This window comes from Pteronotus mesoamericanus, unplaced genomic scaffold (genome assembly GCF_021234165.1).
Source record: "Pteronotus mesoamericanus isolate MK-2021 breed Mesoamerican mustached bat unplaced genomic scaffold, CSHL_Meso_final contig_702, whole genome shotgun sequence".
NCBI lineage: Eukaryota > Metazoa > Chordata > Mammalia > Chiroptera > Mormoopidae > Pteronotus > Pteronotus mesoamericanus.
In genome coordinates, this window is record NW_026555239.1 from 470,242 (window position 1) to 493,669 (window position 23,428).

A 23,428-nucleotide genomic window follows, 5' to 3' on the forward strand; every position below is an offset into this window, starting at 1 on the left:
GGGATAGACTAGCAAGTTATGGCCCCAGTTCCACCTGGGGCCCACGCCCTTTGCAAAGTGCCTCGACCATGCTCCCAAGGGGTGGAGCCTGACTGGCCACCCTTTGAACCTGGGTCGGCCTCGCGACCTGCTCTGGCCAACAGAATGCAGTGGAGGTAACCGTATACAAGTTCAAGGCGAGGCTCAAGAGACCCTGCAGCTTCTGCCTTCACCCTCTTCGGTTGCTGCCCTGAAATACCATGAAAGAACTGGTAGGAGAAGAGACCCTCAGAGGAGGACTGGGCCCCCCGGCGGCCAGCCAAACCAACTAACTGCCCGATAGGCGGCTGAGGCCATCTTGGCCCTCACAGCTGAGCTGACCCTGCAGCTGAGCATAGCTGCTGGAGTGAACCCGGGAGAAATCAGACAACGGGCCACCCAGCCCACCCACAGGAGCTTGAGAAAGAAGAAATCTTGTTGTCTAAGTTTTGAGGTCGTTTGTTGCACTGCACAGGCCAGCTGAAGCCCAGCGAAGGGAAGGGACTTATCCAAGGCCCCGCAGCCGGGCAGAAACCAAGTCTGACTGCCACCAGGGGTCCTGGCCGCTCCCAGAGCCCTTCCTGCCAGCCACCGTGTCCTGCGGCCAGCGTGACCAGCCCAGCCTGACGTGTGTGCGTGCGTGGGTGTGTGTGGCGGGGTGAGACACACCCCCACCTCCCCTGAGCTGTAAAGGGTTGGCTGACATCCACACAGGATTCTCCTGTCCATCATCCCTGGGGGAGGGGAGGGATCATCCCATTCTACAGATGATCAAACAGGCCAAACTGACGGGCAGCTTGTTGACTCGGAACCCTTCCCATTGGCTCCCAGGAAAGAGGATGGCAGGCGATAAAGCTCCCTCCAGGGGTCTGTGCCTCAGAAAGAGGCACACGCACACATACCAAACACATAATACACAGGACACCCCCACAACACACCTATAGCACACACACACCACACACCATATATACCCATAGCACACACGTACATATCACACACACCATATACACATACGTACAATACACATACCACACACAGACACACAGCATGTTGGTCTCTCTCTCTTCTTCCCAGCCCTCCACTTTCAACCAGCCTATCCCAATGGACCATATACTTTATTAAAAATATATAGTTACAAACTCCATTGTCAATCTGGGCTGGGCTCTGGGGCCCGGGGGGACCACAGGAAGGGATGGCCTTTGTGCTGCCCTTTGGGGTCCCACCTCTGCACCCAAACCCAATGCCATCCAGGGGACAAGATGGCTGGCTTTGAGGGCTCCAAGGGACCGGGTGCCCGGGCAGGGGCAGGGGCTAGGCTTGGAGGGCGGGGAGGAGGGGTGCACAGAGAGGGGCTGCACCTCCTTGTCCTGCAGGTACACACGGCAGAAGGTGGATTCGGTGCCTCCGTCTCTCTCCATTTATAGATATTTACAACAGAAAGTCATGAACAACAGGCCACGGTCATGCAAAAGAAACGCACCCCTCCCTCCCTCCCCCCACACGAACCCCCTGCCCACCCAGAACCCCATGATCCCCACCCCCCGGAAGTCCAGCCGCCTTCCCTAAGGTTCTGAGAACAAAGGGGGCATGTCCTTGAAGGGTTGGTGGGAGAAATGGTGGGGGGCCTGGAGTCCCCGAGCCAGCAGCACTGGTGCTGGGGAAGCCGGGCGGACAGGGCTGAGGGTTTCCCGGGCCCTTCCCTGGCTTGGGTTCTGAAGCCAGTAGGGAGGGGGCCCCCAGCTTTAAAGCCCCCACCTCCCTGCAGAAGGTCCACGGAGCCAGGGTCAGCTCTGTCCTGAGTGTGGAGGGGTGTCCTGGTATTTGTGGGAGGCGATGAGGCGGGGCCTGGAGGTCAGATGGCCGACTCCCTGCGGTAGGACACGTTGTCCAGGGGGAGCGTGGCTTGCATGCGCTCCAGATCCAGGTGGCTGCCAAACTCTAACATTCGGATGATGCCCGCCTCCTCCTTGGAGCCTGCCTCCAGGCCCAGGCCCGCGGCCACCGCCGCCGCGGCCGCCGCCTCCTCCTCCAGCTCCTCCTCCTCCTGGCTCATGAGGGCCAGCTCGTTCTCATAGCAGAAGGCACTGGGCGGGGGCGGGGGCGCGGGCAGCACGGTGATCTTGCTCTCCTGCAGTTCCCGGGCAGAGCAGCAGGGTGTGCCGGCCACCTCGTAGGTCTTGTGGAAGCGGGAGTAGTCCACCTTGTAGTGGCTCTTCTCCTCGAAGACCACAGGCTCAAAGCGGTGGCCCCACAGGATCTCGCTGGCCAGGTAGGAGCTGCGGGCCTGGGTGGTCATGGCGGTGGCCTCCACCATGCCCTCGAGGATGACCACGATCTCAAAGTCCTCGGACTCCAGCTCCTCCTTGCCCATGCTGTACAGCGGGCTGTCCTCGTCAATCTCATGGACGATGATGATGGGCGACACCAGAAAGATGCGGTCCAGGCCGATGTCGTAGCCCACATTGAGGTCTCGCTGGTCCAGCGGCAGGTACTCGCCCTCCTGGGTCATGTAGGGCTTGATGAGCTGGGCCCGTACGTGGGCCTCCACGATGTGGCTCTTGCGCAGGTTGCCCACGCGCCACATCAAGCAGAGCTTGCCATCGCGCACCGAGATGACCGCGTGGTGGCTGAACAGCAGTGTCTGCGCCCGCTTCTTGGGCCTCGCCATCTTGGCCATGATGGTGCCAATCATGAAGGAGTCAATGACGCAGCCCACGATGGACTGGACCACCACGGCAATGACCGCCAGGGGGCACTCCTCCGTCACGCACCGGAACCCGTAGCCAATGGTCGTCTGGGTCTCCACCGAGAATAGGAAGGCGCCCAGGAAGCCGTTCACGTGCATGATACACGGCTTGGGGGTCACCGGAGCTGCCCCACTGCTGCCCACGGGGGTCCCTGCCGTGGCCACCACTGGGCTGGCCTCCAGGTCACCATGGAAGAAGGCGATGCACCAGAAAAGGAGGCCAAAAAAGAGCCAGGAGACGAGGAAGGCCGCAGAAAAGATCATGAGCATGTAGCGCCAGCGTGTGTCCACGCAGGTGGTGAAGATATCCGCCATGTAGCGCTGCGACTTGTTGCTGAGGTTGGCGAAGTAGACGTTGCATTGGCCGTTCTTCTTCACAAAGCGGTTGCGGCGTTTCCGCCGCGGCACGTGGGCCTGCCCGTTGCGGCTGTGCCCGAGCATGTCCTGAAGCCGGCGTGGTCACCTGGGAAGACGCAGGGCCTGGTGGGGAGGAAGAAGCCAGACATATGAGACGCTGGGAGGCAAGTGCCTGTCATGGGGGCTTGCCATGGGGACTCTCCGAGGGCCCCAGGAACCCCGGCTCCTGTGGCAAAGCACCGGGCCAAAAATGTGCAGAAAGGGAGGAGCCTGGACCAGCACCCAACCTCCTCCGCCCTGGCCAGCCGAACGTGACAGTGAAGGCAGTTCTCACAACAGGGGTTCAGGGCCCGAGCCAGTGCCTCCAGGGCTGGCCCAGCTCCGGGACTGGGGTCTGCCAGGCCAAAAGCTGACCCACCAGGATCTGGGTCCTAGTCCCGGGCCCTCACGCTGCTCCCCGCAACTGTTCCGAGCCCGAGCTCCCCGGGGCCCATCTTGGCTCCACCCTCCCGCCAGCTGCCCTGTGAGCGCTCTGGTCCCCACTTACCTGCCTGGGTTCAGCCTCTGCTATCTTGGGTCTTTTGGGGGCTAGATGTTCTCCTGTGCTGTCCAATAAGACAGCCACTGGCCACCTGTGGCTTTTTACATTTACTTGAAATTAAATAAAAATCTAGCTCAGTTCCACAGTTTCATTAGCCACGCTTAAAATCCACATGCTTGTGGCTCAAGGCTGCCATACTGGACAGAGCTGATACAAGGCCTTTCCATCACAGCAGAAAGTCCCACTGGACAGTGCCCAGACCTGCAGCCCTGCCTCGGTTCCTGTCCTGTCCCCAAACCTGGTGGGGGCAGTGGTGGGTGAAGACACCAATCACGGTCAAGACAGAGGAAGGGGGACCCTGCGCTTTGGCTCCTGTGTAGGAGTTGCTACTCCTACATCATAGGTGAGGGAGGAGGGGCTCAGAGAGGGGAAGCAACCTACCCAAGACCACACAGCTGGTAAATGGTGAGTTAGAACACCGGTGTGTCTAACTCTTCAGCCCCAGGAGCTGTCAACACTGATGGGTTCCTGGTGTGGAGACCTGGAGAGGCGGAGGTCACACACCTGCTGCCCAGCTGTGTCACCTTTGGGCGGTGCTTGCCACCTCTTTGAGCCTCACTTTCCTCATTTGTAAAACGGGGACCCAAACCCTACCTCGCAGGACCCAAGGAAATAGCAGGCACTTGGTTGGAGCCAGTCGCCCTCCCGCCTGCCTTCCCGCTTCCTGGGAGCAGGAGGACACTGGAGAGGGGCAGGACTGGGCTGTCAGCGTCCCCCGCTGCCTCAGCAGAGGCGGCCCCTCGCCCCACCGAGTGGCGAATGGCAGGTGCACCAGCTGGGCCCACAGAGGGCAGACCCCGGCCCCACATCCCTCCCTTCCACGGGGGTCCCAGCAGAGAGATGAGGTACCGGGGCCCCAGCGGCTGGCAGGGCTGGCCGAGCCTGGGTTCCTGGTAACATTTTGGCCCAGAATTATATAAGGCTGAAAGTTTCTATTTTCTGTTCTATTCTTCTTCCTGATCTAATTGTGCATCTGTGGCAATGTTTATACACTTCCCCGGTTCAGGACAACGCGGTTGCCGCAGCAACCGGTGCGCGCCAACGCTGTAATTTAGAGATCAACAGCTCAGAGTCTGCCTCTTCCCCGGAGAAACGCCCTCTCTCAGCCCAGGGAGGGTGAGCCCCGCCTGCCCCCACCGCGTGGTCATCCCGCCCCTGCTCAGGGTTCTTCCTCCTCCTCCCTGTCAAAGGAGATCCCAGGGTCCCACAGTCCTGGATGGAAGTCCAAGATCCACCCTGTAACTTGAGCAAGTTGCTTGACTGCCCTGAACCTCGGTTTCCTCATCTGGAACATGGGATCAGCGAGACCCATCCGTTTGAAGACCTGACAGGTAATGTGGGCACATGATGCTGGCCCTTAAGGGGTCATAACTGTACCCGGGCACCCTGGGCTGTCTCTGACACCTCCCCCAGAGCCTCATCAGCCACGGTGCCAGGTGCACCTTCTAGGCCAGACACAGTTTTCAGGGAGGTCTTCCTTCACCAAATGGCCCAGTCTCTGCTCTGTCCACTGTCTTAAATGGCCCTATTAATATTGCAGAAGGAACCAGAGCAAGAGCGAATGGAAGATCACTGATTTCAAGACCCTCATTTTATCTCTGAGGCCAAGGACGTCCGGAGCTGAGACAGCCTTGCTGAGGGTCCCAGGCGGAGGCAGGCTGGCCCAGCCCTGAGCCTGGTCTCCTCAGCCCCACCCCAGAGCTCCTGGAAGAATGGCGAGGCGCTCCTGGGAAGAGGGGCCCCCTCCCTGGAGGGCACTGGGGAGTGGTTTGGGGGCCAGGGGAAGAGGCGACATCAGCCTGGCGCCAGCAGGTCCTTGCGCCACAGGTGCAGGTCTCCGGGAGAGAGGCAGAGGGGACAAAGTGCGTCGACCTAGCCTGTCACAGATGAGGCCCAGAGAGGGTGAGGGCCTTGCCCAAGGCCGGGGGACCCCGCTTCTCCGCCCGACAAAGGGATGACCTGGGGGGAGGGGTTCATCGTGAGCTCCAGGAGAGGGCTCTTCACGGGGCGCCCTCTCTCCAGGGGGGCCTGGGGAGAGGGAGACCATCTCCGGTGGCTGAAGGCTGTGGGTTCTCTGCTCACCAGCGCAGCCCACTGTTCCCCACGAGTGAGTAGAAGGGACAGGAGTCTAGGCCAAGCCCAGGGCCGGCCCCAAGGCTCCGCGCATCCCCACCCCCACACTCATCCCCCAGCGTCAGCACTCACCCCCTGCCCGTCCATCACCCCAACCCCAGGCGCCGGCTCCCGCACTGTAGCCAGTGGCGGCACAGCCGATCCCGCCGCCCACTCCGGCGCCTCCTCTCCTGGTCACGGCAACGCCTCTGAGCCCCTGCTCTGGGCCGGCCTGTGCCCACCTGTGGCCCCTGCTAGCTCGGGCCGTGCTCAGAAATGGCCATTCCTGGACGCCCCCGACCCAGCGCCCTCCACCTTGGAGGAGCCTGTGTGTGGCCCGTCCCCCTAAAGCCCCTTGTCCGCAGTGGCCTGCTGAGATAAGCGAACACTCCGGCCACCTGCCAGCGCCTGTGTCAACCACACGATGCCTGGCTAGCAAGTGAAAGATACAAAGCCTGTCTGTGCCTCGTGTGACAACCCCAGGGACAGGGCCGGGTCTCTCTCCCTTGTTTGTCACCTGGGGCTTACTGGCAAAATCACATGGGCCTGAGGGAAAAGTGCAAAAGAGAAGGGGGCACAGGTAGCAAAAGAGAGGCGAGAGGCGATGACAGTTCAGCACCATCCTCTTCTGAACACAGATTTTTACTGTGAGCGTATGCGCTGGGGGCATTGGGGCCCGTCCCTCTCACTGCCTTGCTGGGTGACCCCTCCCCCCTGCCCCCTGCCCTGGCCTGGGCCCCTCCTCCAGGCCCTGCTGCCTCCCGGGCCTCCTTGTGTGGTGGCCATTCTTTCTTTGAGGAACTGACATGGGTGGGACAGGCTGGCTGCCTTTCACAAACCTAACGTCCTTTCTTGGCAACATGAAGGATTGACATGCTGTGTTGGTTACCAAGTTTAAAAAATTTCACCGTGTTTATGACCGCCCCAGATCTGAAGCTCCGAGTCGAGACATCCCTGGGCAGCTAGGGAAACTGCGGCAGGAGAGAGCGGGGAGGACCCACGTGGGTCGGCAGCTGGTCAAGGGCACCGGGGCCTCGGGGCGGTGCTGGAGGGGACGGGCAGGGCTGTGAACCGCTCACTGGCACCGCTGGCTGCCCTCCTGCCCCTCCCTGAAGAGCTAAGGAGGGATCCGGAGGAGGTAGGGAGACGACCCCACTCTGCCCCCTCCTACGTTTTCCCTCTGACTGGTCACACTGAAGGCCTCCTCCTGACCTTCAACTCCCTCTGCAAAAGCGGCAGCCCCAGGGGGTTCCAGCAACCCAGGAGGTCTCCCCGAGCTGCACCCTCACCACGCATGGGAGACGCGAGGGCGTCTGAGACCCGGGCCGGCTCAGCCCACACTTAGTCCCCTAGGGGGCAGGAGGGAAGGGGCAGAAGCCTATACTAGGGGACATCTCGCAGGCCTGCAGGGCCTTTATGCACCTCCCTGTTATGGGCGGGGGCGATGGGGGAGGTGAAGTGACTTACCCGAGACCATGTAGCTCAGCTGTGGGGCCGGCTGAACTGTCACTTGTGGCTGTTCTCAGGGTACAGACCCCCTAGAACTGCCTGGTCTATCTCCCTGAAGCATTGGGGACCCTTCGTTTATCTCACAGGTGCTTATTAAGCCCCCACTGGGGCAGGGCCGGGCTATGGTTTCTCTCCTGGGCTGAAGAATCACAGGTGGGGGAGGGGTGGGGGAAGGGATGTGCACGGGGGGGGGGGGCAGAGTCACGCAGTAGAAGTGGCAAAGCTGCGATCCCATTCAGGTCCGGCTGGCTCCAGGTCCAGACTCATCCTGGTCGCCCGCCTGGGGCCTGGGCTCTGGCTCCCTTCCCCTCCCTTACGACCTGTCCCACCGGATTCCTGCCGGGCCTCTCTCCAGCCCCCCGGGCCCATCCTCCAAAGCCTGCCCTGGCTGCACCCAGCCCTGCCCCCTCGGAGCCTGTGCCCCCACTGCCTGCTGCACCCTTCACTTGCTTTTCCACTCTATGGAAAAAAAGTGCTGGCTGAACCCTCGTGACCTGGCTCTGAGTCTCAGCTCTGTCGCCTCCTCGTGTGTCCTCCTTAGACCTCAGCGGCTCCGTCTGGACGCGGGAGGTGATGAGCGCGGCATCCCCTCCACCCGGCCTGTGGACGGAGACACACGGGACAGCCACGCCGTAACAGACATGTCCGCGGGGGCTTCGCCTGGCATCGCGGGCAAAATGCACAGACTCTGATGAAGAAGATGATGATACTGAGGATCACAACAATGTAAGAAAACCTGGCTTCCAGCCCTGATTCCACCACTAAGGGCTTACACCAAGGTCCCCTTATCTCGCAAAATGGGTAGGGGATGCTCAGTCCCTCCCGATGGGAGAGTGGAGAGGATGTAATGACGCAGGCGCCCAGCAGAGCCTGAAAGGAGACGGTGATCCAGAGGGTGGCGTCCCTGAGTCTGACCAGCCCCACCCCTCCCCGAGCGCCCGTAGGTCTGGACGGGGAGGCAGACTCCTGTCCCATAGGGAGCAGGCTCAGGGGGTGGGGCGGGGCTGCGGGACTAACCCAGTGCGCCCAGAAAGGATTCCAGAGGGCAGGAAGGAAGGTTTCCTGGGGAAGTGGAAGGAATTCACACCATTGTCTCATCTCCCAGCTCCCCAGGGGCTGAGGGGCACGGAGCCGCCCACCCTCCCCTGCCACCTGACTACCTGGTTTAGGTGGGTGACCTTTCAGCTCTCACGCACAGGGCTTTGCAGGGGAAGGCAAGGGCTCAAGGACCCAGCCACTGAGCTGTGCTCCTCAGAGTAGGAAGGAGCTGAGGGTGGATCTAGCTATGGGGGAAATTGTGGCAGGGGGTCCCCTGCTGCCCATGGACCTCCGTGGGCCCCTGACCTGCTCCCTGGACCCCGGGGGGTCTGACTCTCTTCTCTTAGTGACTGTTGAGAGCCCACATCTTCCCCTCCCAGTACAGGGGCTTCGACCACGGAGTCTCTGTCCACTTTTCTGCCTGTGTGACCTTGGGCGACTTACTTAGCCTCTCTGGTCCCTGCAGTCCTCCTCTTTCGATGAGGATAATGATAGCCCTTCCCGCGTATGGTTGTCATGGGAATAGATGGGACTGTGGACATCATGTGCCCGGAACACAGTCGGGGATGGATAAGTGGTCCGAATGACCCCCGAGGCTGACCAGCCCTCCCCTGGATTTCGGGTGCACTGCTCGGAGCCCGCCCTGCACCCATCTCGCGGCCTTGCCCAGCTTGTTCCAACACCAGCTCTAGGGACTAGATGAGGGAGAGCAGTGGCCTCAGAATCACACAGAGCTGGGCCGGAAGTGGGCTCCAGCAGGTCGCTTGGCCCCTCTGAACCTCGGTGCCTTCATTTGACAGGGAACATGGTAAAGCCCCCCTTGCAGCGTGGTCATGAGGGCCAGACGCAGGCTGTCAATTGTCGCAAAAGTGCAGGCCGCACGGGGGTGGGGAGGGGTGCTCAGCGAGCGCTGCTCCTCCCTCACACCCTCTTCCGGGCCCTGACACCCCACCGCACACCTAGCCCTGCCCCGGGCAACAGTGTGACGCCATCGCTAAGCCCACGGGCGCATTTGGCACACACCTCCTGTTCTGAGTGCTTTCCCAGGATCAATTCCCCATCCTCACCGTGACCTGGGAGGAAGTCACCATTATCACCCCCCCCCCCCAGTACTGGAAAGAAACCCAAGGCACAGGAAGGTCCAGCGACTGGCCCCAGTGCACACGGCTTGCAAGTGGGAGAGCCAGGGTTCGGACCTGGGTGGTCGATAGCAGAGCACGTTTCTAAGACACGCTGCCCTCCTGCCTCGAACACCACTGTCGCATTGCACGTTTCTTCCAGTTGGCAAACACCAAGCCCTGCTCTCTGCCAGGTTCTATCAAGCCTGTCCTATTGGGAAAAGAGAAACTGGGACATAGGGACTTGGAGCCAGGACCTGGGTCCCTGATTTTGGGTCCAGCCAGAGCCCAGACTCACATGTGACTCAGGGCTCCAGGGGGGGCTCCGAGCAGTGGGGTTAACAAGCTCATTCCCCCAGCTCTGCACCCAGCCATTCGGCCTGCAGGTGAGTAGGCTTCAAAAGCGAGCTCCCCAGAACGTCCCAATGGGCCTTCCGGTCCTGGCCAAGGGCCAGGAGCCGCTGGCTGGAGGACCCGAGGGCCACCGTCCCATCCCGTGACTGTGCCCTGCGCTGCATTGCAGACGCCTGGCCCCCACCCGGCTGGAGGACACCCTGCCCCCAGCAGGAGCCACTTCCATTGACTAGACCCATCCCACCCACCAGCGGGGCCACCCAGACACCTGTGCCCCTCTTCCCTACAAAGGTTTGAAGGTGGGCGGGGCTCCCTGAAGGCTTCTCTTTTCCAGAACCCCAGTCTTACGCTGGGGAGAGATTTGATCCCCCACTGCCTTGCTGTGCGGCTCGGGATCTGGCCTGCCGCACACACACCCTCCAAAGTCGCTCCTTCAATTACTGTTTGTTGCACACTTGCCGCGGGTCAGACACAGGCAACGGACTCACCTCGCTTACGGATCAGCTGCCGAGAGATGCTCTACACATGACAAGCACAGGTGGGCCGTCACCAGGTGTAAGTTGTTGGAGGAAAAGTCTGTCATGATGTGAGAGAGAGGATGAGGGACGCTAGTTTGGTGGGGGTTCCCAAAGGCCTCCTTGAGAAAGTGGCATTGAAACCGAGACCTGAGTAATACGTGAGAGTCAGCTTGGTCATGAGAACTGTGTGTCCGTGTGAATGGTGAGGTGTAGAACATTCCAGAATGAGTCTGGTAAGCTGTGCATCTGCAGCAAGGCCGGGTAGGAAGAGTGAAGCAAGCAGGAGAGATTGCTGCCCAGGGTGAGGCTCCAGGAGCCGGGGTGCGAGGGTTGTGGGTTTCATCCTCATGGCCGTGGGCAGCGGGCCAGCCGGCTTCCGCTGGTTTGGTCTTTTAAATTTTCCTGTGAAATCTTTAACACAAGTAGGACTAGGGAGTAACGTCATAAACCCCCGAGTATCCGCCACCAGGCTTGGGGACGAAAACTTCCCCAGAGTAGCCCCGGGGCACCCCGCCCTGTCCGAGGCGGTGCACGCCCTGGAATAAGGTGTGGCCACGGCTGTGCGGGGCCCAGGGAAGGCGGGAGGCCAGCGGGGGGCTCCTGCTGCCGCCCAGACAGGCCAGGGTGGTGGCGTGGAGCTGCCAGGGCTGGCAGTGCAGCGCGAGAGAAGTAAGGGGAGTGGGGACACTGCCGGGGTGGGGGGGTTGGACGGGAAGTTGGGAAGAGGGGTGGCAGGAGCTGGTAACGGTGGGACGCTGAAGGAGGACCAGGTTTGAGGAGTGGCACTTTCTAGGGTGCAGCGGCCTTGGATGCCCTGACAGAGACGCCCAGGCGTGTCAGGCCGGAGGTCTGGGCAGAGTTCGACCACTTAGATGACATTTTCAGCCACAAGACCTGCCGAGCTCAGTGGCCTGCCTGTCAAATGGCAGGAGGGGAGGCCCCAGCCCCAGCCGTGGCCCCTCCTGCAGGAGAAGCAGGCCGCCCCTCGAGGCAGCCGAGGGGAAGGGTGAGAGGGGCGGCGGGACAGCAGCCAGGGAAGGGGAGTGCCAGCCTGCTTGGCCCTGACCAGCCCAGACCACCAGAGGCCACCGGCCCCACCTCCCTTCTCCACATGGACACCCTCCCTCCCTCTCCAGCCAGAAAGGGCAGAGACTCCTCCCGAGCCAGGAGGAGGGCCGGTGCTGGGGCCCAGGGGTCTGTCCTGGGCCAGGGCCCCCGCCCCCAGTGCAGGTGACTTCCATACAGCCCAGCACCCCAGCCATGGGTGGGAAGGGGCATGAAGACCCCCGTTCACACCCTTGTACTTGGCCTCTCAGCGAAAACGTCTCTGGCAGCTGGGGCTGCTGGTGGGGGCAGAGGGTCTCCCAGAGCTTTGGGGAGTGGGCGCTGATTCCCCCATTCCCACACACACAGGATTCCCTGGATTTTTGGCCACGCCCAGAGAAGGGGTGCCCAACCTTTTGGCATCTCTGGGCCACACTGGAAGAAGAAGAGTTGTCTTGGGCCACACCCTAACTACACTGTGACACGTAATCACACACACAAAAAATTTCATACTGTTTTAAGTAAATTGACGATTTTGTTTTGGGCTGCATTCACAGCCATCTGGGCAGCGTGCAGCCCGCGGGCCTGGCCGCAGGTCAGACACAGCCGACCTGGAGGATGAGCCTGAGGAGGCACGGGCAGGGGGAGAGTTGGGGAGAGGAGTCAAAGCCAGGGCCAGGCTCACGTCCTCCTTGCTCTGGGTGGCCCTGGGGGATTTGGAGAGCTGTGGAATTGCTGCTGACACCGTGAACTGAACGCTCCTGGGACCTCCGCACACAGCCATGCCCACAGGGAGCCCGGCACCTGGCTGGCCCCGCCCAGCCTGAAGCAGCCAGATACCCGCCCCGCCAACCCCCAAACGAACAAACAGCTCGCCCGCCGTGGAGCCAGCCAGCAAAAAGGAGGAGGAAGCCCTGGAAGGAGCGATGTGGGTCTTCAAGATGTGTTTTTAAGTTGAAAAAAGGCAACAGTGATGAATACCAAGTATAGTATCTACCATTTGTACAAAAAAGGAGAGAAAGAAATTTATAGATACACATATTTGCTTGTCTGTGCTTGTCTGCGGATGGGGACCCAGGAGCCGGAGCCTCCGCTGCCTCCGGGGAGGGGAAGCAGGTGGCTGGGGATGGGGTGGGAGGAAGAATTCTCACTGTATTCCCATTGTGTCTTTTTAATTTTAGAACCATATGAATGTATTACCTACAGAGAAAAGACACGTAGAAAGGTTTAAAACCAGTGTATACATATGTGTGTGTTTCTGAGAAGGATCAGAGCATTCATAAGGTCCTCAAAAGAGACAGCGATCCCGGAAAGCTTGGGAACACTTCACCTATGCGCTGCGCGGCCACGGGGAAGTGCCTTAACCTCTCTGAGGCACATCCATAAAACGGGGAGGAACATGCTCACTTCATAGGCATGTTTCAGAGAGGGACACTGGCATTGGAAGGCAGGGTTTACAAACTGTAAAGGGCAGAAGTCCTTCTTGGAGGGTGGGGCTTATTGTCACCTGCCATTCTCCCCGGAGCCCCCTCCAGGGCTCCTCGGAGCCTCTGTCTTCCCAGCAGCTCTGACGGGGCCTGGCTGGCCCCCGCTTCCTCTGTGGCCCCCCAGGCCTGCAGGCGCCTCCGGCTGCCCTCCTCCCTCTCCCTCCTCCAGCCTCCAGTGCGCACCCCGGGCGGGTCCCAGGCTTGCCGTGGCTGCAAATGCCACCTGGCCCCTATCACCCTCCCAAGCAGTGACAAGCAAATTTGGCTCCTGCTCCCGGCTTCGGCGGGTGTCTAGGAGGCACCGCACACTCTGCATCGCTGAGACCAACCCGTCGCTCCTCCCTGCCTTCTCCATCTCAGGCTGTGGCCACGCAGGGACCCCGGCAGGCCTGGCGCCTGGTGTCACCCTTCTCCCCTCCCCCCAGCCAATCGCCGTGAGAGCGGTCTAACTCACATTTAGCGTTTGCTGGGGGCCACCCCTTTAATCCTCCTGACGCTCCAGAGCGGGGTGCTGCTGCTTTCATTCCTGCCGGGGTTCCGGAGCTCCCCCAAGCAGGAGAGCCCCCAGGAGTGGGTGTGGACACTGGCCCCACACCCAGTCCACGCAGCCTGCAGAGTGCGCCCTGCTTCGAGCTCCATCACTCCCGGACAATCCCCAGCCTCCGCCCTGCACCCTCCGCCGCCTCTCCCCCCGCAGCCCCATCCCCAGAGGCTCAGGACCCACAGCACCCCTCCGCTTCGAGCTCTGGGGGCTACCGTGTCCCCACCCTGGGCCACTTGGGCCTTTTTTCTTGTCCCTTGAACAGACTAAGTTCACTCCTGGCTCTGGCTCTTTACCGTGGCTGTCCCTTCTGGCTGAAACCCTCCCAGGCTCCACTGTTCCCACTGTCCTGCCGCTCAGGCCCGTGTTCGAAGGCCGCTTCCTCCAAGAGGGCGCCCGCCCCCCAGGCGCTCCCGCCCGCGTCCTGACCTCCTCACAGCATCGGTCCCATTCCATCTGCAATCTCCTTAAGTGCAGGGACCCCAATTCTCTGCCTCACCCCTGGGTCCCCGACGCTGAATAAACATCTGATGACTGACAGAGAAACGAGATAATTTCAGCCCCTCATAATTCCCAGAAAGGACCTAAGCAGGGTGATGTGGCAGAACGTGACCGAGCAGGAGCTATTTTTGTCACCGTAGTCAGGGAGAACCTCTCAACAAAGGTGGCCTCTGAGTGGAGGCCAGAAGGAGACCTTCTGTGACACGGGAGTGGGGGCAGGACATCTGACGCCCCGCGCCTCTGCCTCCCCCGCCCTCCGAGCGCTCTCCCTTAGGTGTCCTCTCAGGGGGTCATCGGAGCATCTCGGCTTCACATCCAGGGTCCCAGGCTCAAAAGAGAAGCTCCAAGGACTGGGGTGGGGAGGGTGCCATGTGCAGTACCCAGCAGGGTGTGGCAACAGGTCTTAGAAGGGTCAGCGGCGGCGGTGGGAACACTCAGTTCCTATTCCTCCCCCAACACGCCAGCTCATCCACAGCCAGGGATGCCTACTACGCGCAGGCAAAGTGCTAGGGGCTGACGCATCACTTCTGACCATCTGCCCATCTGGCTCCTGAGGCAGAGGCTCTCGGGCTCCATCCACTCATTCATTCATTCACCGCCCTCGTTGCATGCGCGCTGCAGCGGCATCGGCCCTCCTGCCAGTGTGTCTCCAGCGCAGCCCGGGCCTTGCCCCAGAGGGTGCTCTATCCATCACTGTGGGATGAATGAACATTTATTGAGCTCCTACTAGGTACCAGGGGAAGAGAAGTGAGGCATGGCCCGACTTTGCTGAGCTCCGCGTGTTAAGTGTGTGAGGACAGGAGACAAAGGGTCTGAGCAGCCAGAGGGCGTGGAGGGACGGTCCCCAGGTCCCCAGGGAGATGTGGGCAAGCAGGGAGCGCACAGGCGGGACACGGCTGGGCAGGGCTGGGCAGGAAGTGGGACGTAGGCCCTGGGGTGGGGCGGCTGAGGGTAGGCTCGGGGCCTGGAGCTAAGTGTGCCCTGTGCAAGGAATGGAAGGTCTGGGGACAGCACAGCGGCCGCCTAGAATTCTCGGCACTTACGTTCTTAGGAACCGAGTGTCCTGGAAAAAGGAATCTGCAAGCCCAAGCCCCTATCAGGGGTGCCCACAGGATTTCTATACAGAGTAGTAGCTTTCAAACTTTCTGACCAAGACCTAGAGTAAAAACAAACACTGTGTACATTGCTATTCATTACACAATAATATATTTTAAAAGCTGACACAAAAGCATCGCAAATGAATACTTACCCTCACTACATGGAAAGCGCTTGCTATTTTCTTTGTGTTTTGCTTTAAAAAATAAGCAGTGACCTCACTAAATCAACTTCAGAACAACGGATGGGTCAGGACCTGCAAGCAGCTTAGAAAGCGCTGCCTGGAGGCGCTCAGGGGCTGGGGGCCAGTGAAACAGGGACCTAGGGCTCGTCCTGGAGCCGTGGACGGCCGGGCTGGGACCGGGGGCTCTTGCAGGCACAATCAAGTGGGGAGTTGTTGGAGGCCATGGGGACACTTGGAACAGGCTGTTAGGCCCTTAGGGCCACAGGACTGCTGTGCTGTGACCCAAACGGTAAAGCCTGGGTCCTGGGTCCAATCTCACCCCCTGAACCAGTGTCAAAGCCCCTGCTGCCCCCCCACCAGGTGCCACTCAACAGTTGCTTGCACACCTCCAACAACAGGTAGCTCACCCCTTCCTCAGGCAGCCCACCAGGGTGTGGGGAGCGAGCTCTGCCAGGCTATCGGTGCAGGGGGTCATGGACTCTCCCCATGGCTGGCGGTGCCTTCCCCTCGCTGTCTCCTGGCCTGCCATCTCAGGGGCCAGGCCAGCCGCGGCGTGCAGCCACGGCCCGCTCCGTACCCCGCCCGGCTCTCTCTTCCCTGTTGCCCCGTTCCTGCTCCATGTCTGGGGGGGCGGCGCTGAAGCCCAGCCAGAGAGGCTTTTTCCAAGGTCAGGTGGCTTAGGGATCAGCCGCAGGCCTGGTGCTGGAGCCCGGCAGCCCCACCCCCACCCAAGCAGGCCGGGAGGACCAAGAGGGTGCAAGGGCAGGGCTCGGCACAACGGCGGGGTGCGCAAGCCCAGGAATCGGCCAGGAGTTGCCACCGAGTGGTGGGGCCACACAGCAGCTCATGTCAACAGGCCATGTTACACGCACAGGCTCATGGGATCTTCCCAGCAACTCCCAGCAGACGCAAGGGCACAAGCCTGCCCTTACGGCTCAGGGCCAGGTGGCTCAGAGGTGAAAAAGCTGCCCAAGGTCACATAGCCACTCGGGCGTGGAGCTGCACTTGAACACAGATCTTCTGCTTCCCGCCCACAGGCCTCAGCCGGGTCCCCTGAGGGTGAAGGAGATAAACCTTGGGGGGTGGAGGACGGGGAGTGGTCACCCTGCCTGTCAAGAACCGGCTGGGTCCCTCAGGCCCAAGTGCAGAGCGAAGGTCAAAGTGGGAGGCAGGTATCAATTAGCAGCACCTTCTAGAGCAGCGGTCCCCAACCTTTTTGGCACCAGAGACAGGTTTTGTGGAAGACAGTTTTTGCACGGACCGAGGTCGGGGGGATGGTTTTCGGGGCGATTCAAGAGCATTACAGTCAAGCTCACCTCCTGCTGTGAGGCCCGGTGCCTAACAGGCCCGGACCAGTACCTGTGTGCGGCCTGGAGGAGCGGGACCCCCATTCTAGAGACAAGCAGGCGCCCCGGGAGATAGCGCGCTCCCCATCGAGAGGGGCGTGGGATGGGTGTCACAGTGTGCACACCCCTCCTCGCTGGCCTTGCAGCCCCGGTGGAGTGACAGCGGGAAAAAGCCGGTCTGTCTCCCGCCTCTACAGGTTGTCCGTGTTTCACACAGGACCTAAGAAAGGTTCCCATGGGGACAGCGAGCAGGCCGAGGTCGTGTGGCCTAAGGAAGTGGCTGAGCTCGGACTCAGCCCCTGGCCTGCCTTCCTCGCTCGGCCACACCAGCTGTGACCCGGGGCTGCGCCACCTTCCCCTCCCTCCAGTCCGGGGATTCGCCCGGGAGAGGGGCTGACGAGAGGCGCAGCAGTTCCCTTCCTTCTCCAAACCCGGCTGATACGGGGCGTGTGCGAGAGAGACGGAGCCAGGGAGGCGGAGGAGTCGGGCCAGCCCTGGGCTCCAGCCCAGCCCCAGCCCCGCCGCCACAGGTATGTGGCCTTGGGCACATTATGTGGCCTCTGGGTTCAACTGCCCCGTCTCCCGTCAGAGTGCAGGAGAAGCCGACATGGGAGCCAGTTGGGGCCACCAGGTAAAGCTGGGCAGAGTTTTCTCCACCGTCCAAAGGCCCAGGGTGCCTCTGCCCATCCGTCCGCCCTATGCCCTGCCCACTGGGCCCACCTGAACAGGCCTAGACCAAAGCTCCCTGCCGATAGGTCACCATGACAACGCCCCCTCCCTGCACAGCTGGGGTCTGAAACACCGAGGCCCACCTTTCTCAGCAGCCCCTCTCCGTGACCCTTCGAAGCCTCTCAGGGGCCCCTCTCCGCCCCCTGCCCACTGAGGCCAGGTGTTCCTGCTGCTGGCCCTGGGGCTGGCCAACAACCGACCAGGCAGCCACGGGGAGGAGGGGGCGCTGTCGCAGGGAAAGGAAGGGGAGGCACAGGCTAGAAGAAATGCACCTTCCCTCCTCCAGGGGTCCAAACGGAGGGTCCCAGAGTGGCCGGGACTGCGAGCGTAGGTAGGACAAAGGATACGTGGCCCCTTCCACCCAAGGTGCCTTGGGCAAACCCTGCTTCTCACTCAGCCTCAGCTTTTCCCCCTCCAAGTGGGAGTGACGGTCCTCACAGGGCAGCAGGGAGGATCAAGTGAAGTCATGATATAAACGGGGCCTGGCACACAGGGGGGCGTCCCCCCTCTGCAGCAGGACCCCTGAGAAAACCTCTTTGTGCCCCCAGCCACCAAGCAATATCACCATCTATCTGGGCCGCGTGAGAGTGCCTGCGTGTGTGTGAGAGTGTGTGTGTGCGCACGATTGTGGGTGTGTGTCAGGAGGGGACAGGGCCCGGGGAAGCAACGGGATGAGCTGGGGCCGCACCCCAGCATTCTCCCCACCTGCTTGCCTGGCCCGAGTGCCCTGAAAAGAACAATGGCCTGAGAATCGGGCAAGACCCACCCGTTCAAATCTAGTCCCGACCACTTCGCTGGCTGAACCTCAGTTTCCCCTTCTGTAAACGGAGAGAACCGCCAAGGCCCCTGGTCTTCAGCTTCTCCACAGGGAGCAGACGGTGGGACTGGCCCAGGCCTTTGGGAGCGGCGGGACAGGGGCGGGGGCAAGACCCAGAGCAACCTGGAGCGCACCCCACCCACCCTGCCCCCCAGGCTGTACCCCACCCACCACCCCGCAAGCCGTGCGCGCGCCTGCAGGAGCGCGCGCGTGTGTGACTCAAGGTCTATTCATAGCTGCGCTCCACCAGCTGCATCGTCACAAGCAGAGGGGCCTCAGCCCATATTATTATTTCAATTACCATCTGAATTAAAAGTTTGAGCAGCGATCAGCCCACGTAGCGAGGGGAAGAGGGAGCAGGAGAAAAATAAAGATGAAAAGGAGAAGAAGGGCTGGGCCCGGAGGTCCCCCCACACCCCTAGGAGGGCTGAGGAGGCTTAAAGGTTATGCCGGCGGCCCCCAGGGTTCCTGCCTGTCCCTTGCCCAGGGCCCAGGGTCCTCGTGGGGATGGAAAGAGCACTTTAGGATGACAGCCCAGTGGCGGCTACTTTGTGGAAATAGCTCATAAAACCAGAATCATGGTCACACGGGTGGGTGTACCAAGCTCAGAGAGGGTACCTACGGTCACACAGGAGCCACACCCAAGGCTGCTGGCCCCCAGACCCTGTCATCAGGCAGGTCCCGCTCACAGTTTACTCCAACTTCACAGGCTGTGTGACATTGACATTTGCGGGTGGCTCCGGGGCAGGACCAGGGAGAACAGACGTGGACCTGCTGTGTTTACTCATTCCTCTTCCTGTTCCCAAGGCTGACTCCCCTCCCCACCGACCAAGCCTAGAGCCCTCTGCGGAGCCACCCAGTCATCTACGCCCCCAACCCCAGACTGCACGCCACCATCAGCCCACGAGCCCTTCCTCACCTGCTGGTGCAGGGGACGGAGCCGTAGCCCAAACTACCTAACTCCCTGGGTACTTTCTTTGGCTGTGACCCTCAGTCTTCCCATTTGTCAAATGAGTTCTTCCTTGAATGTGTCTTCAGAACAGAGCCCCCAGAAGGTCCTTGAGGGGCTGTCATGTTTTGGGGGCAATAGGCCATCTCCTGTGGGCTCCAGCCAGGGGGAGGGACATTCTCTGCTCTTCCCAGGGAAGTCCCGGGGCAGCCCCGAGACTCAGGCTGGCCAGGACTCAATTCCAGTCTCCTCCGCTTCCCTGCTGTGTGACCATGGGCAAGTCACATAGACTCTCTGACTTGTGGCTCCCCATTTGCAACACTGGGACATCAATTCAACACTGTGGGGTAGCAGGGAGGATTACAATGAGAAGGGTTTGCCAAAGCTCCTAGCCTGGTGCCTGGGGCCGCATGAGTTTGCTCGCTGGGAAATGGGGCTGTGATGGGGGCTGTCAAAGGCTCCTGGGACTTTGGAGGTGGAGGTGTCATTCAACCGCACCCAGGAGCGGCAGTCAGCAGCTCAGGATCCCTGGCAGGCATTCATCTGGTTCTGCCTGAATCGCTCCGGCAGGGTGACTGAGGAGCTCAGCGTTTCCCGGAGCACCCACAGATGCACCCCGCTTTCTCCGCCTCCCCTCTGGGACCCTCTCGAGGGGCCACAATCTTCCAGCCTCGCCCCACCTCCAGCCTGCCCTGCCTGGGCCTGCCTGCGACTGGCTTCTAGAGGAACCTCAAAGGGAGCTTTTCAAATAGACCCAGCGAGGGATGGGATTACCATCCGGGGATGGTGGGGCGGGGGCCAGAGAACAGGAAGAGAGGCGGGAGGGGGCCGCAGGACCGTGGAGCCCCCTGCTCAGCCCCGCCTTGCCGCCGCTGTGACCCACGGAGCGGTACCTCTGCCTGTCTACTTCCAAGCCAGGCTGGGAGCCAAAAGCCCGGGTCAGGCCCCAGTTCTGCTTTGTCCACCCCCCAACCATCACGGTGACCTCGTGTGCAGGGGGAGTCCGCTCCCCACACTGAGCCTCAATTTCTGCTTTTGTAAAATGAGGGCACCAGGCCAGCGATCTACACTCCAGGCCTTCTGTCTGAATTGAGACGCTGTCCTACTGCCCCGGCCAAAGGCCGAGCCGGCCCAGCCCGGCTCCATCCTAGCGTGCCAGGAGCTGCGGAGTCCCCAGGGGTCTGTGCTTTCAGGGCCCGAGACCCCCTCTCTTCCCCTGCACCGGCCTTTACATCTAGTCCCTTTGAAGGTTCTGTTGTCCCCATTTCACAGGTAAGGAGATGGAGGCATAAGGAAGTCAAGTCACTTCCTCAAGGTCACAGAGAGCAATTCAAAATCCAGGAGTCCTCCTCCGTGCCCAGGAGAGCAGCAGAGCTCAAGGGCGTCTTTTTTCCGAGAGTCACCACCACGATCTTGAGTGGCCAACTGTTCTCTATACAGATGTAGACTCTGTATGGGGTGGGGGTGGAGGGCTGCCCAAGGTCACACAGTGAGGCGATAAAAAAACTGGGGTGCTGAACACAGGCTCCCGGCCTCCCAGGCCCCAGTTAGCCAGGGGGACAGCAACATGTCTGACCTCCTGCTCGACCCTGGGGGCTCCCCAAGATTGAAGCCCTTGTCCTGCCTCTAGGCCCCACTTGGCTGCTCCCGGAAGCCCCCAGCCTCTGGGACGGAGGCGGGAAGAGCGAGCAGGAAGACAGGAGAGACGGTTGAGGCTTGGCCTCTGGTCCCCTGGCCCCCTGGCCCTCCCTCCCCTCTCCTCGCGCAGGGGGAGCTGTGGTGATGTAATGCGCTCGGCTTTGGTGCTGGTGCCAATCTCAGAAGAGAGACGACAGATTGCGTGAGCCAAATTTGGCATCCTAGGGGGAGAGGCATGAAGAGTGGAGATGTGGAGGAGAGGAGCGAGGAGCCTCGGGAGGTGCGGGAGAAGCCCCCCTGCCCGGCAGACCCCTGCGGCACCTGCCCTCCCTCCGCTCCGGCCCCCCGCCCCGGCAGCCCACCTGGCCTCGAGGCCCCCCCTCGCTCTGAGAGGCCGGCCTGGCCGCTCCCTGGCCCCTCCAGCCCTGGTGCCGTCAGTCCTGTGCCGCCGCCCCCCCGCCCCCCACCCCGCAACACACCGTTCCAGCTCCATTTCCCATCGCTAGTCTCCTGGTTACCATGTTGCTGGTTGTCATGTCGCTTACATGTCCTCGTGACTCAGTGGTCCCCGCAGAGGGGCCCCCTCCTCCTCACACCCCCCTCAGCTCCCGCCCCCACCTCCCCCAGATCCACATTAAGAACCAGCCCGCCCTGTAAGCCTACACCGTTCCTCCTCCCCGTCCCTCTTATCCTAAGCTAAGAAATCCTTTCACAGCATCTCCTACCGCTACTTCATTCTCTGGTCCACAAATGTCTGTCAAGAACCTACTATGCTCCAGGCTCGTGCGGGCTGCTTGCAGAGACGCGGCACAGCCTGTGAAGCGCTTGGCAACACAGGGAAGTCAGCGCCATCGTCCCCCATCTCCAGGTGAAGAAACTGAGGCTCAGGGAGGTCAAGACGGCTACCCAAGGTCACCCAGCAGAAACTCAAGGCCAGCACTAACTGTCCCCAGTCACCCCAAAGGCTTTTCCTGGGAGAGGAGCTTCTTTTTCAAGGGCAGCCCCAGGGATCCTGAGGAGTAGCCCCCGAGCCCCAGAGCGTCCCTGTAATCCCTGGACCCCTCCCCTCCATGGTCAGCTCTCTATTTCAGGTCATAATCTCCCCTCCCTGGTAGCTGGGCACCTTCCCAAAGGTAAAGCGAGTCCTCACCCCCATTGCCCAGCCCCTTCCCCAGCCTGCGAAGAGCCAGCCCTGCGCTTGCCTGAGCCCAGGGGCCCCCCGTGGGGTCAGCGCAGCAGGGAGTGCTGTCCTCATTCCACAGGTGAGGGTCAGGGAGCAAGTGACGTGCCAGGGCGCCGGCTCCTGGGCTAGCTGAGCTGACTTCCAGGAGCCCGAATGGAAGACTTATGGGGCCCACTGCCCAGTGTGGAAAACCCCAGAAAGAGCCCTTCCTCCCATGGAGAACAGAGTCGAATGTTCTAGGCTCAGTAACCCAGGCTCTGATTTAGAGACGGGACAGCTCGGTGGCCGACAGCCTGTGCTCCGGCCGTGTTGCACTCCAGCCCTCATCCCACCGCCCTCTTCCACCTTGTGCTCCCTTTATCCCAGTGCAAGCCAGGGCCACAATGTGGCTTTCAGGCCCCTCCACATCCTGGCAATAGGCCCCTGAAGTTCAGACGCTCTAGAGATCACAGAACTGGATGTGGAGAAGCGAAATAGACATTTTACACACACACACACACACACACACACACGCACGCACATAGGCATACACAGGGTATGGCTCCTGTGGGCCTCGCCTGTGTGGCCTCCCTCCCTGAGCGCTCTCTCTCCTTAACCTGCTGCTTGACATCCTGCGGCTCTTGAGGCTGTCCCCTGACAACTCGGCCAGGCCACACTGCCTCTGGCTGGTCCACCACACGCCTGCCTGCTACCGCCTGCCTGCATCCGCTCCCCACCCTGGAGCCTGGGCATCGGGGCAGAAGCGTGACGCTGCTCTCAGGGGACATTCGGCATGTTGGACGGGAAGTTTCCCTGCCCTGGGGCCCATCCCTTCACGGAGGAAATAGCAGCCTGCGCCTCTCCCCACAGCCACCACTGCGAGATGTGACATGCCTCATTGACTGGATTCCTGTCCCCCAACCCTGGGGTCACCAGGCCCAAAGTAGGCGCTCAAGACGTGAGAACTGATTTTGTTCTCTATCAGATGGAAGGATCATTTGCAAATAGGCTGCAGTTGGGGCTGTGGAAAGCAGAGCTCTTCCACCCGGTTGCCACAAGTCACCTGCCTTGAAGCTCCTCTGAAACGCAGCGTGACAAGTGGGGGTGGGTGGAGGCAGGGAAAGGTCAGGGCCAGGGCAGGAGGTCAAGGCCAGTTCCACCCGCCTCTCCACCATTACTGGCATCAACCCAGACCTTGCTGCTCCTGAAGACAGAAGGACAGAGCTGCCAGCTCCTGGGAAGTCGCAGGAGCCCGCGTCAGGAATAAGGTAAAGGTGTTGAACGCACGCGAGGGGCCAAAGCGGCCGGCCCAGGACACACAGACACGCACGCGGTGGGACAGAGACGGACAGCGCCAGCGGAGGGCGCGGGCCAGGCTTACCGCGGGGCGGATGTCCGATGAGTGTCCGGGAGGCGGTGAGCGGGCGCTACATCCCCGGCGCGGTCCGGCGGTCGGTGTCCCAGGAGAGAAGGGAGTCCTGGCGCCCCCTCCCCGAGAACTCGGTGGTCCGGCCCCGCCCCCCTCCCCGGCTGCCGGCGGGTCTGTCCTTGGGTCTCCGGGTCT

At 61.3% G+C, this 23,428-nt stretch overlaps 1 protein-coding gene across 1 annotated transcript; it reads right to left on the reverse strand.

Annotated features, from left to right (window-relative positions):
- Nucleotides 1-1,870: 1,870 nt before the first annotated feature.
- Nucleotides 1,871-3,205, reverse strand: KCNJ4 (potassium inwardly rectifying channel subfamily J member 4). The gene has a single exon (XM_054582531.1). It carries the CDS (start codon nucleotides 3,203-3,205, stop codon nucleotides 1,871-1,873), a length of 1,335 nt encoding a protein of 444 aa, XP_054438506.1.
- Nucleotides 3,206-23,428: the final 20,223 nt, after the last annotated feature.